This window comes from Jaculus jaculus, chromosome 14 (assembly GCF_020740685.1).
Source record: "Jaculus jaculus isolate mJacJac1 chromosome 14, mJacJac1.mat.Y.cur, whole genome shotgun sequence".
In the NCBI taxonomy this organism is placed as follows: domain Eukaryota; kingdom Metazoa; phylum Chordata; class Mammalia; order Rodentia; family Dipodidae; genus Jaculus; species Jaculus jaculus.
The window spans coordinates 50,716,008-50,734,054 of record NC_059115.1 but is presented as its reverse complement, the minus strand read 5'-3'; the positions used below and the strand labels follow the sequence as shown (position 1 = coordinate 50,734,054).

The 18,047-nt window shown below is 43.2% G+C and overlaps 1 protein-coding gene across 4 annotated transcripts in view; it reads right to left on the bottom strand.

The window, feature by feature from the left end:
- Frmd4b (FERM domain containing 4B) overlaps positions 1 to 18,047 on the bottom strand; it is a 363,678-nt gene that overhangs the window by 107,678 nt on the left and 237,953 nt on the right. For all 4 annotated transcript variants that reach the window (XM_045133597.1, XM_045133598.1, XM_004651521.2 and 1 more), the window contains one exon: positions 4,916 to 5,000. In XM_045133597.1, the coding sequence (XP_044989532.1) occupies positions 4,916 to 5,000 (85 nt within the window). The remainder of the gene's footprint in view (positions 1 to 4,915; positions 5,001 to 18,047) is intronic.

The window sequence follows — 18,047 nt, the reverse complement described above, 5'->3', positions numbered from 1 at the left end:
CATCTAGTTTTACATGGGTGGCTCAAACTTGAAAATAGTTTGGCAGACTTTGTAAACAAGCACATTAAACTACTGAGCCAAATTCCCATCCTCCATTAACAACCAATTTTTAAAGTAATTGTTTTTTCTTTTCTTTTTTTTTTTTTCTTTTCATTCTAGCCCAGGCTGGCCAGGAATTTACTATATAGTCTTAAGATGGCCTTGAACTCACGGCAGTCCTACTATCTCTGCCTTTTTCCAAAAAAATTTTAAAAATGTATTTACTTAAATTAAAATTAAAGAGAGAGAGAGAGAGATAGAAAAAGGGAGAGAAAGAGAATGGGCATGCCAGGGCCTTCAGACACTGAACAAACTCCAAGACACGTGTACCACCTATGCATCTGGCTTAGTGGGACCGGAATCGAACCTGGGTGCTTTGGCTTTGCAGGCAAATGCCTTAACCACTGAGCCACATCCAGCCCATAAACGATTTTTAAAACTATGTGTTTATTTATTTATTTGAGACACAAAAAAAGATATAGAAATAGGCAGTTAGAAAGAGAGAGAATGGACATGCCAGGGCCTCTAGCTACTGCAAATGAACTCCAGATGCATGTGCCCCCTTGTGCATCTGGCTTACCTGGGTCCTGGGGAATCGAACCAGGGTCCTTTGGCTTTGCAGGAAAGCACCTTAACCACTAAGCCATCTCTCCAGACCATAAACAGTTTTTATAACTACATTTTGTATGGTCTTAAGTTATCACATATACGATGTAAAAACTTACTTAAAAATCCTTTTAACAATAAAAACTAACCCATCAGATGTGACTCATACAGATTAGGTTGCAAAAGACTGAAAATGAACACAGAGCAGTAGAAACTGTACAAGATCTCACATGCGGACACACAACCAACACAAAGAACAAGACTCCCACAGAGAAATAAACCTGGGAGAACACAGAAGGGCGACAGCTCTCAGCTGCAGTACAGCCTCCAGTGGCCTCGCCCTCAGGTTCCGGCCCTGTGAGTCATGACCATGAATGCAGGGGTCACAAAAAAAGTTAGCAGCAGCAAAAGGTTTCTGAATGCACGACCACCAAAAATTAACTCAAAATCAAACCTGTAGCTAATTTAAGATGTTTCTGGCAGCACTTGCCATATGATATGTGTGACTTAAACTGTAGCTTTGGTTGGTTATGAAAACACAACATGTGCACTTTGTTTTAAGATATTTATTTACTTATTTGAGAGAGAGAGAAAGAGAGAGAGAGAGAGAGAGAGAGAGAGAGAGAGAGAGAGAAGAAATATGGGTGCACCAGGGCTTCTAGCTACTGCAAATGCACTCCAGGCACATGCAGCATCATGTGCATCTGGCTTATGTGGGTCCTGGGGAATCGAACCTGGGTCATTAGGCTTTGTAGGCAAGTGTCTTAATTGCTGAGCCATCTCTCCAGCCCCACATGTGCACTCTGTACTGTGCACACCATCACAGAATTTAGTGCCCTTGAAGCCTGCCTGAAACTCTGTGGATCAGATTTTGAGACTCCTGTATGCCAAGAATTACAATGTTTCTCTTCTACAGATAAAACTTTCTGTTGTTATAGAAATATAATGGAAATTATGGAAATGTAATGGAATTATGGAAAACAAAAATTTCAAATTTTAGCCAGGCATGGTAGCATATGCCTTTAATTCCAGAGCTTGGGAGGCAGAGGTAAGAGGATCACTATGAGTTCAAGGCCAACCTGAGACTACATAGTAAATTCTGGGTCAGCCTGGGCTAGAGTGAGACTCTACCTGGAAAAACCAAACAAACAACAACAACAACAAAATCAAAAACCTGAAAATTTTCCCATTATCACTCCTCACCATGTAAATATCAAGTTAGTGTATCTTGAGATTGGATTGTTAGAATGTTTAAGTTTAAAAAATGGCATTTGAGTTGATGACTTGAGTTTCACACACATAAAAATCTTTTTTCCCCAGTGAATTTCAGTTTAGAACTAGGACCAAATTCCCAGCAATTTTTGAAATGGCCTTAAGCATACACCTGCCACTTTATATCACATATTTATATAAAATAGCATTCTCAGCATTGGTGGTTATGAAATGATGTTAGCAACTAACCCTAGAAATGGTTGAAGATGTTCTGCATCCTGCAGTATAAGGTATTCGGGCAAAACTTAATTCTTTATTTAAAAATGCATAAATAAGGGCTGGAGAGATGGTTTAGTGGTTAAGGCATTTGCCTGTAACACCAAAGGATCCAGGTTCGATTCCCCAGGACCCACACTAGCCAGATGCAAAGGGGGCGCACGTGTCTGGAGTTCGTTTGCAGTGGCTGGAGGCCCTGGCATGCTCATTCCTCTCTCTCTCTCTCTCCCCCTCTTTCTCTGTCAAATGAATGAATAAATAAAATAAAAATATTAAAAAACGCACAAATAAATCTATTTCATAACATGTAGATTTGAGTTGGTTTGTAACAGATGATAAAAATTTATATGCACCAAAGAATTGCTTTAAAATCAATTTCTTTTTTTTTTTAATAATCATGGAAAGTGTTAATAAAAATTAAAAATAACATAAAATAAAATCAATTTCTTTAGGTTTATTGCCAGTAAATCTTGTATCGATTTACCTGTTTCATATACCCATTTAACCTGGGTGACATAAGATGGTCTCAGGTTTTCTCAGGGGAAATTTCTCAGGGGTCACACAATGCAAGCAGCTCATGAGGCCCTGGGCTAGGGCAGGTGTAGATCATCTTTGTAAGGGAGACACAAGCAGCGGCAACTTTTTAAGCAAATAAATAGTGGTAAAAATGTTTCCAAATTTGATGTACACTACAATCCTAAAACCCAAGATGTTTTATAGATGCCAGTCACAAGAAACCTAGAGCAATCAAATTGCCCCAAACAGAAACTTTAAGAAGATGCCAGAGAAAAAAACCACATTACATAAAAAAGCAGGAGAGTGATTTCTCATCAGAAACAATGGGTGCATAAACATAATGAATCAAGGTCTTTACAGAAGTGAACAGCGGCCACCAGGCAATCAACTACCCTTGAAGTAGCTTCCAATAGTGGAGGCAAAGAGAGATGTTTTCAGAAACAAGCTGAGAGACTAAATCACGAAAAAATTTACCTGAGGAATGTTAACCAAAGTTTTCCAGGTACAGTGAAAAATTTAAAAGATAGAAATACTGGTCTACAAAAAGAATGAAAATGAATGGAAATGGTAATATATGTGTGTGTGTGTGTGTGTGTGTGTGTGTGTGTGTATGTATGTATGTGTGTGTGTATGTATGTATGTAAATATATTAGCTTTTGATAATAGTTACATATCTCAAAGGTGATCAAATGCTTATACAAAAATTATAATGTCCCTTCCATCTATAGCATTGCCCAAAGTAAAATGTACAACAGACAAAGCATGCAAGTTGGGAAATGGAAGTGTAATATTGGAAGGCTCATTGTGTATGTGCATGTATATGTGGCCTGTGGGTGTGCACATGTATGTGCATGCACCGAGATCAGGCATCTTCCTCAGTCATTCTCCATCTTATTTTGGGGGACAGGGTCTCTCACTAAACCTGGAGCTCACCTGACTGCTAACCAGCAAATCTCAGGGATTCTCCTCTCGCCATTTCACCAGCGCTGGAATTACAGGTGTGTACTGCAGTGCCCAGCCTTTCGGTACAAGGGATTAGAACTCTGGTTGTGCAGCAAACATTTTATTCACTACCCCACCTTCCCAGCCCAAGAAGGTTCTTCCACTCCATGTGAAGTGGTGTAATATGATTAGGCAAAAGATTTGGTATGCTAACGATGTCTGTTGTGTACCCTAAAGCAATTATGGAAATAGCAAGGCTTATAGAATATGACATGAAATCATAAAGTACTCACATTCCCAAAAGTCAGGAAAAGTATTTAAAAAAAAAAAAAAAAGAACAAATGGGACAAGTACAAAAAATATGTGGCAACAGACTTAAATCTAATGCTGTGAATAATTATAATAAATATAAAAAAGATAGCCTGGAGAGATCGCTTAGCGGTTAAGGTGCTTGCCTGCAAAGCCTAAGGACCCAGGTTCAATTCCCCAGTAACCACATAAGCCAGTTGCATAGGGTGGTGCATGCATCTGGAGTTCGTCTGCAGTGGCTAGAGGCCCTGGCACGCTCATTCTCTCTCTCTCTCTCTCTTCCTGTCTACCTCATTCTCTCCAACTCACTGCCTCCCAAATAATTAAATAAAAATTAGATTAAAACATTAAAAAACAATTAGCATCACTGTTAAAATAAATGAGATTGGGCTACACAATCAGACCCCGCCTCAAAAAAACAAACTAACCAACAAACAAAGCAAACGCCCAAACCTACAAAAACCATCCTGACAAGTCAACTTGACTATAACACCTCAACACAGGACCAAGCGCCTAACAAATTCTCCAAATTTAATCTGCCCTTGATGGATGAAATAGAAGTAACCCAATAAATCACATGACAACAAGATCCTCTTGTCCTTCTCTATAGATAACTGAGCTCCTGAAGGCTCTATGGCTCTGAGCAGCCACACTTGCCCAGATCTCAGGGGATTAAAAAAAAAAAAGGCTGAACATGATTCAGAATTCTGCTTTGAATGATGGTAAATGCTAATGATTCTTGGGTGAAGAAGGTCCCACCACAATCTGAGGGGATCCATCTTTGGGGGTTTCGGGGCCATTCTGTGTGAGGTGTCAACTACCTTTGAAGAGAGGTAAAGGGTAAGGATCACTTCTCTACCACTCAGAGTCTGTCCGAAGAGCTGAACTTTTGAGGGGAAAGTGGAGCTGGGTAGGAAATAATGCGTACGACAGTATTCTTAGTTTTAACGTGGGACTGTGGCAATGTCAGGAGCTTTGGAGGCATTCCATGAACACGGGAGACGGGGTGCCTTACCTTGTGCACACAAGCCTTCGCATTCAGGAAAAACAGCTCCACTGTGTTTTTATCCTTCAGAAAAGATATGCTCTCGATGTAAAACCTGAAAGACAGTACAGGGGATTGTCTCTTCAAAATAATTTCCTTCTCTGGCATGATTTTGTTTCCTCATTAGGTGTTCCCCAAAAGTGACAAAGACTTAAACATTTTTTTCTTCCTTCTTCTTCTTTTTTTATATTGGTGATAGTCTTAGAGCCCCTCTCCCTCAGGTCCCCACTTCCCCGAGGGCTCTCTTCAGGAGGGGTATTTGTGTTCACTGTGGGGGTAATTAAGGCCTCAATCTCTGGAGGGGGGTGGAGCTGAACTTGAGGATATTTCTCCCAACCCTGCAGCTCTTCCTGCCCCCTCTCCTGCAACATGCCCGGAGCCGTGGCCGGTGTGTTAGCTTGTCTTAGTGTGGAGTTCTCTATGGTCTACGGATTTCCGCTAGGATGTGTTTCAGTTCACCGCAGTGTTTGTGGCTATTTCTCTGGAGGCGGTTGTAGGCTGGCATTGGCAATAATACTCGGGTTGCTGCTTCCTCTGCCGTTTCTTCTGGACTCCCTTAAACATGGTAGAAGGTGGCACATCACATGGTGAGCAGACTTTTGAGGTGCCAGGCAATGGCTATGCTTTCTTTTACATCTGCAGCACCCTTATGCACACGCATGAGTGTGTGCACATGTGTGTGTCTATGTTCCCTGCAGATAAAATCTCACACAAAACATTGTCGTGTGTTGGAAGTGACTTAAAAGAAAACTCAAAATTGCTCCAACATGCCAGGTGTGGTGGTGCACGCCTTTAATCCCAGCGCTCAGGAGGCAGAGGTAGGAGGATTGCCATGAGTTCGAGGCCACACTGAGACTATCCATAGTGAGTTCTAGGTCAGCCTGTACTAGAGGAGGACCCTACCTCGAACCTCCCCCCAACAAAAAATGGCTACAACAGCAAACTGATATGTATCTGGGCGCCTCTTTTTCTAACATGTGTTCTGTGATTGCACTCAGACAGCTTCCATACCAAAGCACGGGTGAACTGTGACAGCTAAGAGCATCAGTGCCTGGGCAAACAGTACCTAAGTGAATGTTGAGGTGTGCTGGTATCTCAGTGGTTCTCAGACTTGGGGCGGGTTGGTGGCTCTAGCTTTTGTTACCAGTGGGGAGTTGTGGTACATGCTTCTCCTTCCTTCTCTTTCTTTGAGGCACTAGGGTTTCTGCTGGCTGCTAGGCGAGCTCTGAATAGCTGTCCATTTTGGTATTTTCTCATGCAAAGCTGGATATTCTACCTGCCCCCTTTGGGATTTTGCTTGCTCAGTGGGTGAGACCACAGGTTGAAAGTTACCATAGCACTACCAGCTTCAAGGTGAGAAGGGAGGGAGACTGAAAGTAACAACTTGTTTTCATTATCACTTAATGCACAGACTGGCCTGTGATGACTAGCGTTCTGTACTGAGGGAGTGGATCCCAGAGTGCTTTCCTCACTTCTGGAGCCTTCGGTGGTGAAGAGCACATGAGGGACATAATACCCAGGACAGTTTCCACAGCTCTGCGTCCTGAAAGAGAACTTGCTCTAAAACTAGCGAGAGTCAAGATACACCGACGGGGGCTGGGAGATGGCTTAGTGGTCAAGCGCTTGCCTGGAAGCCTAAGGACCCTGGCTCGAGGCTTGATTCTCCAGGGCCCACGTTAGCCAGAAGCACAAGGGGGAGCACGCATCTGGAGTTCCTTTGCAGTGGCTAGAGGCCCTGACACGCCCATTTTCTCTCTGCTTCTCTATCTGCCTCTTTCTCTCTCTGTCTGTCGCTGTCAAATAAATAAAAATAAACAAAAAAATTTTTAAAAAAAAGATACACCAAGGGGCCTGCCAACATGCTGTCATAGGTGGAGGAAGTACACATGAGGTTCCACCCCTGGCTGGGGAGCTAGTGGCAGTTAACGGTTGCTGCGGACAGGGAGACGTTTTCTTCATTGGAGTAGGCACTGGAAAGTTGTCCATGTTCTGATAAATAAACCTCCACCCATGCTCAAACAACCTTAATTAAACTTGGTGGGACACACACACACACACACACACACACACACACACACACACACACAAAGATAAAAGACATGAAAGTAAGACAGACAACTTGGGAAGAAGGGTAGCAGGAGTAGGAAGGAAGAAAAAGAAGACAATAGAGGATGTGATCTACATCCACAATGAGCTGTTGATCAGAGAGACCTACTAGATCCCCCAAAACAAACAAGACAGACTTCTGTCAGAGCACTTGATTACCCACCACAGGTTAGTGCTAAGACCCTACTGCTGAAGACACCAGATGCTGTTGGTACGGACCATGGAGAGACCTGGCTGGAATCAAGAAGAGAGCCAGTCCCCAGACAATTAGCCCAACTAGTACTGGAAGGCGCTACATGAGCTACTGGGGGAAAATTGCCAACATCTGTCCAAACAACTCAAAGTCTAAGCGACTCAGAAGCAAACAAACTGATGTGAAGCTCACACAAGTGCAATAGTGGCACACAGCCATGGTGGGAAACTAACTGCTCTTGGATTGGCTAACAGATCTGCTCAGTGGAAAGGAATCCACATCTGGAACTGGGAAGCAAGTCAGAATTATATCCAGATAATGGTTCTGCTTTCCATTGTCAAGCTCCCACTAATCTTGAGCTAGACGAGGGTCTACACCCTTTAAATTCTCTCTAAATTAATAATGGTTATCCCATTTAACTGGTGCTGACTTCACTCTCCACTGGAGAATCTGCTTCTCTTTTTCAGACAGGAGCTGGATCTGAGTAGATAAACCACCCAGCATACTTCACCCTGGCCCCAGCTGAAACCACAGAGGAATTGGGGAAATGAGCAAAAGTGCTGTTTTCTTACTGAATCTGATATCAGAAGAGTGAAGGAGGTAGACACTGAAGACACTCAAGATCTACCAACCCAGAGATGCAGAGGCTCCTGAGTGCCCATCACTGAAGTAGACTTAAAATGCTCCCAGCATTGCTCAGGGAATTTTGTGGAAGATGGGGCAGAAAGATTGTTAGAGCAACAAGTTGGGACATTTTTCAGAGACATTGCCTCTCCCCCATAACTGACTGCTGCCCCATAATGCATGACCCATAATCCCCATGGGGTTGACCTGCATCCCCAATGAGGAAGACATCTTCAGACAAAGGGCAGGGAGGAGGGAAAGGGTGGTACCAACATGTGCTGTTTACATACTAAATATGTCCATATCTAATAAAAATTTTAAAAAGAGAGAAGGTAATGGGAGTAACTGTGATCAAAATACATTATACACATTTTTGAAATTTCAAAAAGAAAATTAAATGCAAAAGAAGACCAAGTCCAGGCTGGAGAGATGGCTTAGTGGTTAATCACTTGCCTGTGCAGCCTAAGGACATTGGTTCAAGGCTCAATTCCCCAGGACCCACGTTGGCCAGATGCACAAGGGGGTGCACGCATCTGGAGTTCGTTTGCAGTGGCTGGAGGCATGGCGTGCCCATTCTCTCTCTCCTCCCCCCCCCCCTGCCTCTTTCTCTCTCTGTCTGTCACTCTCAAATAAATAAATAAACAACAAAATTTAAAAAAAAAAGCAGACCAAGTCCAAAATTAATAAACTTAGGTCTATAAAATCATAACAAGTATTTGGATATTGTCTCCTGCTGTTTTTCTTTCGATATTAATGAAAGATTGGAAGCATCAACACAGCTGAAGAGACTATGAAAGATTTATTACAGAGATGAAGAATAATTTGAAAAATACCACCCCATAATGTTGAATCATTAAGGAAAGTTCCAGAGGGAGAATAAATCTTGAATATTTTTACTTATAATGGCTTTAGCTCTTTTGTAAGTGAATAAATGAATATTGAGGAGTGTTAAGGCTTTGAAAGTATGAAAGCAGAGTAAGAAATGAAGAGTTGGGAGAAAACAGTCTTTAGAATTAAGAAAGGCATAGAATATACAAGGATACCTTTGGGCAAGTTACTTAGTTTCTTTGTCTTTAAAATATCTTTATTTTAGTTTTTTGGTTTTCCAAGGTAGTCTCATCTAGCTCAGGCTGACCTGGAATTCACTATGTAGGCTCAGGGTGGCCTTGAACTCATGGTGATCCTCCTACCTCTGCCTCCCAAAAGCTGGAATTAAAGGTGTGTGCAACTACGCCTGGCATCTTTAAAATATTTTATTTTATTTTTATTTATTTGAGAGAGAGAGAGAGAGAGCAATAGGAAGGGAAAGACAGACAGACACAGAGAGAATGAACTCCAGATGCATGTGCCCCCTTGTGCATCTGGCTTCCATGGGTCCTGAGGAATCCAACCAGGGATCTTTGGCTTTGCAGACAAGCACCTTAACTGCTAAGCCATCTCTCCAGCCCAGTTTCTTTGTCTTTACTGTCATGACTGAACTTAGGATTTTGGCAGGAATAACTTAGATAATATATGTAAAATATTAAAAATGCTAGCAATTGTTAATAATTTTTTTTCTTCCTAGAGTTCTTCCGTAGTATGAATAAAGTGCTTTTTGAGTCTAAGAAGGATCCTGTGAATAACATGGAGTCAAGGATGCTTCACTAGGAGGCCTCGTATGGGCGTTAAAGAAAGAAGACATATAGCGCCTGATAGTGTATGCCATGGTAAGGGGTCAGAACATTCTAGCCACTGAGGCTCAGTAGACCTTATATTTTATTAAAGTCTTAAAGAATATGATGGAATTGGAATTATCTGAAGATTTAGAGGACACAAGATTATGCTGAATTTATATATATATATATATATATATATATATAAATACAGCATAATCACATATATATATATATATATATATATGTATATATATATATATATATATACACATATATATATCTGAACTGTGTGCTCAGACTGAGTGAGTTGCAGGCATGTTTGGGGCCTGTGCACTCTGATCAGGAGAGGTGCAGGCGTGCTGGGGGCCCGTGCACTCTGAGTGAGGTGCTGGCTTGAGTGGGGCCTGTGCATTCAGACTGGGGGAGGACTGCCAGCGACTTTGGGGCCTGGCCCTGGGGTGGGTGACAAAGTGCTGGTTACAGGCGCGTTTGTGACCCCATACAAGAGGTCCCAACAACTTCTCCAGCCTTGGAGACAACGCCATTAGGCTCGAATTCTCATACTACCAAGGCCGTGGCTACAGGCAAAGTGCCCGCGCCCTCTTGGGGCTGATTTCTAGGCAAGGGCCAGTGGCGGGGTGAGCTGGGCAGTCACTGTCAGGTGAGCGAGCTTTCCTGTGGGGCCCAGTGGTAGTTGTTAACAGAAAGCACCAGTACCTGCCCGTCAGAGCCCACAGAAACCTGTGCGGATCACACCCCAAGGTTGTTGGAGAGAATTGAGCACTACCTGGACAGAAAGCAAGCCAAGCAGTCTAGGATCACACCCGGACCCACCTGGCACTAACAGGTGGAGGACCCCGCTTAGACCCTAGGTCTTCCAGTCCAAGCAAGTGGGCAGACTACCTCCCCAAACTCCCCTCTTAACTGAAGCTGACCTGGTGATATCCATTGCACCATCTTTGACTGTCCTGGTGAGTTCCACCCACTCCACCCCACGCCACCTTCCCTGGCAGATCATCTCAGCTTTGGCCACCTCCTTCAGTCACCACCAAGCTGTGCCACTGGTCATGTCTGCACACCAACACCCCCATACTGGCCACTTAGCCAGCCTGGTCCATGGAGCCTGTCCCGCTGGCATTCAACTACTGGAGGCCTCTTAGGACACGGCTCCTGCCCCATACCGGGAGCACAGGACCATCTGGTAGCCATCTGCCAGGGGGCACTCATGAGTCTTCTACAACCTGCTTAGCCAGGTACATACAGGAGGGGAGCAGGTGTAAGTGCTACTGCTCCAGAGCCCCGCAATCAAGGCACAACTGTGAGGAGATCCTGACATCCACCTCTGCTTGACCGTCAACCACCAGCCCAGAGCCACGGCGCACTTGCAACCTCCACAGCCTGCGAGCCTGTGGATACAATCGCATCTCACTCCAGTCAGCTTCAAACCCAAATTAACACTCACTGAAGAAGGGAAAAACTCTTGCTTCCTCATTAATACAATAAGACTTTTACATGGAGATGGGTAGACACCCCCAACACATGCGTGCACACACACATGCACATACACCAATGCAAAACAACAAACTAAGATCTCTCCACCAAGATTGTCTGGTCCCTCAATGGCAGTCTCAGAAAAAAAAAAAAAGAGAGATAAACAGAAATAGAATCCCAAAATGAAAGATTATTAAATAAACTCAATGGCTGAACTGGAAACAGAAACCAATAATCACATAAATGAAATGCAACAGAGAAATGACAGTAAATGTTCGTGAAGATACTGGGAAAGAGAAACCCACATTCATAGTTGGTAGGAATGGAGACTTGTATGACCACTATGGAAACCAACATGGAGACTCTTGAGAAAGATGAAAATACAACTGGCAATGGAACAAGCTATTCTTCCATTGGGCGTCCACTACCATAAAGGTTCCACCCTTTACTGCCGACATAATTCCTCAACCTTGTTTATGGCTGTCCAATTTACTATAGCTAAGTATTAGAATCAACCCATCATTTGATGATTGGATAATGAAGGTGTGGTGTGTGCACACAATGGAATTTTACTGAGCAGTAAGGAAAAATGAGATGATGAAATCTGTAAGAAAGTGGACAGACTTGGAACATACCACACTAAGTGAACTCGCACAAGCACAGAAATATGAACGGCATATGTTCTCCCTCATCTGTGGTTCCTAACCTGGAACAGCTTGAGTTGCAGGCATTCCTGACAGACAACTCGAGTGACAGATAATAAGGATGAAAGGGTTTGTGGGGAGGGGAATGTGAGGGCAGAGGGAGATATATACAAAACTCAATCCAAAAGAAATCGGCACTGTATAATCCTTCCTCCTGGACAGTAAGCTAAAAGATATAATCTGCAATAGGAGCATGGGGGAATTGTCTAGTAAGAAGGACTTTGGAGAGGGTGGGAACTAAGCCTAACCCTGAAACATGTGGCTCTGGCTGGTAACTCCCAGTACCAGAAAGAGTTTACAACCCACATGGAGCTGTTGATTGGAGGGACCAATAAGGACCCCAAAACAAGACAGGCTTCTGTCAAAGCACTTGATTACCTGCCTGAGCTAAAGGATAAGAGCCTATTGCTGAGGACGCCGCATGCTGCCCAAGGTTGTGAGCAACCAGGGGACACTGACTAACATATGACGGGGACCAGCCTGACAAGATGTACACACCTGTGCAATAGGGGCACCAAGCTGAGGTGGGTAACCAATGGCTTTCTGATTGGCTAAAAGGTCACCTCAGTGGAAAGGAGCCCATATCTAGAATTGGGAAACAAGTCAGAATCTTACGGAAACCAAGATTATGGACTCTAGTGAGAAAGTCCCACTAGTCTTTGGCCAAAAGAAAGGCCTACACCCATTAAAATTTCTCTAAATTAACAATGCTCATCCCCTTTAACCTATGCTGACCTCACTCTTCATTGAAGAATCTCTTTTTTTTTTTTCTTTTTAAGAAGGTAACAAAAACTAATAATAAGCAAAATCTATCAACAAGACAAGAAAAGATAGCTGACTCCTTGGTAGGAGATGAACCACCACCCCTTGCACATCAGCTCGGGCCAAAGTGAAACCACAGAGGATTCAGAGAGGTGAGCAAGAGTGCTGCTTCCATGGTGAGCCCTGTGACAACCTGTGCCAAGGTGATGGAGGCAGACACTGAGGACTCTCAAAAGGTACCGAAGCAGAAATCCAGAAGCTGCTGAGAGCTCAACACTGAAGCACAGTTAAAAGACACCCGCCATGGCTCAGGGAAGAGGGTGTAGAAAGATTGTAAGAGTCGCAGGGTAGGAGGGAATATCCAGAGGCGTTGACTCTCCCATAATGACTGACTGCCGCTCTCATATCTCATAATCCACAACCACAGGGTGAACAGCAGCAGCAAACCCACTGAGGAGGGCCCTCAGGGGAATGGGGTCAGGGAAGAAAGGAAAGTATGGGACCAACACATGATGTGTCTGTCCATACAAAGTTTCTAATTATTAAAGTGCCATGGGTTTAAAAAAATTCCAAGATGTATGAGTATTAAAGATCAATAGTATCGCTGTTTCCCAGTGTGATGAACTTCGATCATTTGACTTTCACCAAGGGTAGACTTATTATCATCTATCTGGGCATTCTGCTATTGCTCTTGTTTGTTCTGACCTAGTTACAGCTACAAGGACTTGGGATAGTCACCTGACTCAAAGATAGCCAATCAATATGCTGATTGATAAGGTGGCCTGGAAGGGAGAGAGAGAGAGCTGCTACCTCACAGAGGCTTCCCATTGGATGATATGTAGATAATAAAATGAGCACACCAATCACATGGGGTTTTTTAAAAAGAGATTGAGAGACTTCAATTACGCAAAGAGAGAAGGAGAAAGGCAATAAATAGAAACTAGAAGAAGATTCAGGGTTAGAGGAAACTGCACAAGCTGATGGGGTGGAAGCAGAAAGTGAACCAGTCTTTGTGATGGGGGCACCAGTTGGGAGGACCCGAGGCTGAGATGACCAGTTCAATTCAGTCTCCTTGTGTGGTAATCAACCCCGTTACTGTGACTGTGGCTTCCTGCTTCACTTTCCTGATTTATTTATTTATTTACTTGTTTATTTATATGTATATGTTATGTGGGGGGAGGTGCATGTGCGTGGAAGTCAGGAGACACCTTTGGGGTGTCAGTCCTTGCCTCCTACCTGGTTTGAAACAGGGTCTTTCTTGTTTGTGCCCTTGAAGGGCAGGCTAGTTGGTCTAAGAGCTTATGGATTCTTCTGACACTGCCTCTCATTGCCTTGGGCACACTGGGATTCCAGATACATGTGCTATTTGCAACAGGCTTTATGCAGGTCTATGGATCTGTATTCCAACGGTCAGGGTTAATAACTCACTAAAAGTACCAGGACATGCTGACCTCAACAGACAGGCCTGACCTCAGCGGCTGCGGTCACCAGGCCTGCCTGCAAAACGAGTCAGCAAAAGAGAGGAAACTATTTCCATTTTCCATTTTTAACTTCCCCAGCTTCCCCAATTCTCCTTCCTATTTGCTTCTTCCCACCTCTGTTTTTTTAAATTTTTTTTGTTCATTTTTATTTATTTATTTGAGAGTGACAGAGAGAGAAAGAGGCAGATAGGGAGAGAGAGAGAGAGAGAGAGAGAGAGAGAGAGAGAGAGAGAGAATGGGCACGCCAGGGCTTCCAGCCACTGCAAACGAACTCCAGACGCATGCGCCCCCTTGTGCATCTGGCTAACGTGGGTCCTGGAGAACTGAGCCTCGAACTGGGGTCCTTCGGCTTCACAGGCAAGCGCTTAACCACTAAGCCATCTCTCCAGCCCACCTCTGTTCTTTTAAAAGCCCAATCCAGCTAAGTCTGGACACAGCAGTCTCCCATTCTGGGGGCTGAGGGTGGGGTCCTTTTCTGTTTTACTCTGAATGAATGGAGGACAAGCTGTGCTGTAGAAGTTGTCTCTTTTTTTATTTCCACTGCAGCTAGGTTGGTCCCAGTCCCACTTCTGACCTAACAAGGCTCAGCAAGCGCTTTTAACCACTGAGCCATCTACCTCCCCAGTCTCTATTTATTTGTTTTGACTTTGTATGTTGTACGTGGGTGTCATGTGTGTATGTATATGTGCATATTTACTTGCATTGGGGTGCAACTCTGTGGATGGATGTGAGTGAAAACGTGTGGAGGCCAGAAGTTGAAGTTCGCTGTCTTCCTCAATTGCTGTCCCCCTTATTTATTGACATCAGATCTCTCCATTTGCACTGGGCCCATCTAACTAGCCAGCTTGCCCTGGGAATCCCATGTCCAACTTCTGAGCAGTGGTCACAAATGTGTTACTATGCTCACTCGGCATCTGCGTGGCTCTGAGTATTTGGATTCAAGTCCTCATGCTTGCCTGGTAAGCACTTCACCAACGAAGCTACCTCCTCAGCATTCTCCTATATACCTAGCTCTATCTTTCCCCAACACATATCTGTATCCGTCTATTGCCTGTTTCTGTCTACATAGGTAACCTGAGCAGGACTCCAGTGGGAGGCTAGGCTCGGACTTCTTATACTTGTTTACTGGGACAATGTGCTGTTTCCCATGCATTTTATATTTAATTGTCACAGTCACATCTGTGTTATCTCCTATCTGCATCACATGGGAAGCCGTGGAGCTTCAGAGATTTGCCTGTGTCACAGGCTCAGCGTGTTTGATTCCTTTGATTCTGTGCAGAATGACTTTAACCAGTCCCTCTTCCTGGCTGTCTCTTAGCTTGTTTGACCAGCTCTTGTGTGGGAAGCTAAGCTCTCAGTATGGGTAGGTATCTAAATTATACTCACAGATAGCCACAGAAATAAGGCTAGTGCATTCTCCTGTAATATATTAGCATATATGAAAATATGCTCTTTACCTGGCTTCAAAAGGCAAACATAGCAACTGTGGAAAACTTAGAAGGTCACCAATTTTGGAATAGCCTGACACACACACACACACACACACACACACCTTGTACAATGTTTAAGTTGTCTCAGAATTGAAAAGCTCTTCCAGAGGAAGGGTCTCCCTGCCTTACTGAAGCCCCAACCATACTAGTAGAATTCCAGGTGTGTTTTCTTTCTTTCTCTTCTTTTCTTTATTTATTTATTTATTTTTTTTTACTTTTATTTATTTATTTGAGAGTGACAGTCAGAGGGAAAGAGGCAGAGAGAAAGAATGGGTGTGCCAGGCCTCCAGCCACTGCAAACGAACTCCAGACGTGTGTGCCCCCTTGTGCATCTAGCTAACGTTAGGCTTCACAGGCAAGTGCTTAACCGCTAAACCATCTCTCCAGCCCTTTCTTGGTTTTCCAAGGTAGGGTTTCGTTGTTCTAGCCTAGGTGAACCTGGAATTCACTATGTAGTCTCAGGGTGGCCTCAGACTCAAGGCAATCTTCCTACCTCAGCCTCCTGAGTGCTGGGATTAAAGGCATGCGCCACCTCGCCCAGACCAGGTGTGCTTTTCTATACCAAGATGCAATGCTTCTCTTTTGCTTTGTCCCACTCAGTATTTCGTGGACACTTGCTATTTGAAAATAATGATTTGGACATTGTTGAGAGTGTAACAAGGGCATAGGATAGTCACTATCAATAGACTAGTCAATGAAGATATACATGAATTTATATATAACTATAATGTAGTCATTCACCAAACACTGAATACTCGATAGGTACCAGAAATAGAGAAAGATGAGGAGAATTAATACAAATAATGATGACACTGGTCAGGAAGTGGTAACTATTTATAACTAAGAGCCTTCTATGAGGCAGGCACTGTGAAAGAATCCTCTGACTTGTTTTATCCCTATTTTTAAATTAAGGAACAAAGCGTTAGAGAAAATAAATGTCAAACATAAACAGTCAGATAGACTTGCAAAAGAGGAGTTAAGCGATGACCTGCTAGGTTTCAAAGATAATTAAATACATAATACTATTCTTTTATTTGGTTTTCGAGGTAGGGTCTCACTCTAGCCCAGACTGACCTGGGATTCACTATGGCATCTCAGGGCGGCTTCGAACTCACAGCAATCCTCCTACCTCTGCTTCCCAAGTGCTGGGATTAAAGGCATGTGTCACCACGCCCGGCCATAACACCATACTTAAGCAAAGACATAGACTATGAATAGGTTTTATTTTAAACATCATAGGCAATAAAGGAGAAACAGGCACATGGATAGTTAAAACAATGGAGGATAACTTCATTTTTTAATATATATCTCTAACAGTGAAATGTATTAAAACCATAGGCTCAATTAATTTTCACTTTAACAAATTCACAATAACTCCCATATATTATTTAAAATCTCAAAGTTTTCCTCTGTATTCTACATTTTCTTTATAAGTTCTGTGATACTGAATTTGAATCAACACTGGCAGTGGTCTACCAGGGGAGTCACATGCACAAAATAAGAAGGCCACTGACTGGCTATGAATGAGGACAGGACAACCTTTAAGGGACAGCAGAGCACACTCCATGTGTGTGTGTATAGATATAGATATAGATATAGATATAGATATAGATATAGATATAGATATAGATATAGATATAGATATAGATATAGATATAGATATACATCATATACATATACATATACATATACATATACATATACATATACATATGACCTAAGCTAGACCAGGCCAACTCTTTCACTGTGGAATACAACTGGAATTAGAATAACCTACAAAGATACCCGGAGCTCGTTTTTTTCTGCCAGCAGCACCTTAATGAAATGTCCCTGGGTTTTTGCTTTCTAGGTCCCTGCAGAAGCCCTGCCTTTTCTGAGGCCTTGCTCAAATTTCCTTTAATCATTTTTAATTAATTAATTATTTTTATTTACTTATTTGAGAGAGAGAGAAGCAGAGAAATATATATATATATAGAGAGAGAGAGAGAGAGAGGATAGGTGCTCCAGGGCGTCTAGCCACTGCAAATGAACTCCAGATGCATGTGCCACCTTGTGCATCTGGCTTACATGGGTCCTGGGGAATTGAACCTGGGTCCTTCGGCTTTATAGGCAAGTGTCTTAACCACTAAGCCATCTCTGCAGCCCTCCTTCAATCAATTTAATGTCAGCTACCATTAGAACCTATTATTGACAAGTAAAGAACCAAATTGGCAGAGGGCACCCTATGTGCCAGGGACCACACAAAGTGCTCTACAGGCATCATTTGCTTTGCCCTTCAGTAAGACCCGATACAGTGGGAAGTAAATTCTGAACCTATTCTACAAGTGAGAATGTTGAGGTACAAAGATAAAAAGCTTTCCATGCCACACAGCTCGAAAGTGGTGGAGCCACGACTCAAACTGACTTCAAAGTTTATTGTCCAAGCCACTCTGATAGAATTCTTTCCTACAGCAGCGATCAAAATAAGCATGCTATGCACATAGCGCCATGGGACTCCACAGGAGGAATGCAATTAATTCTGCTGATGAGTCAAGAGGGAAAGCACTGCCAAAATGAAATCCATAGGACTCAGTAGCACAGGAGAGGGGACAACTGA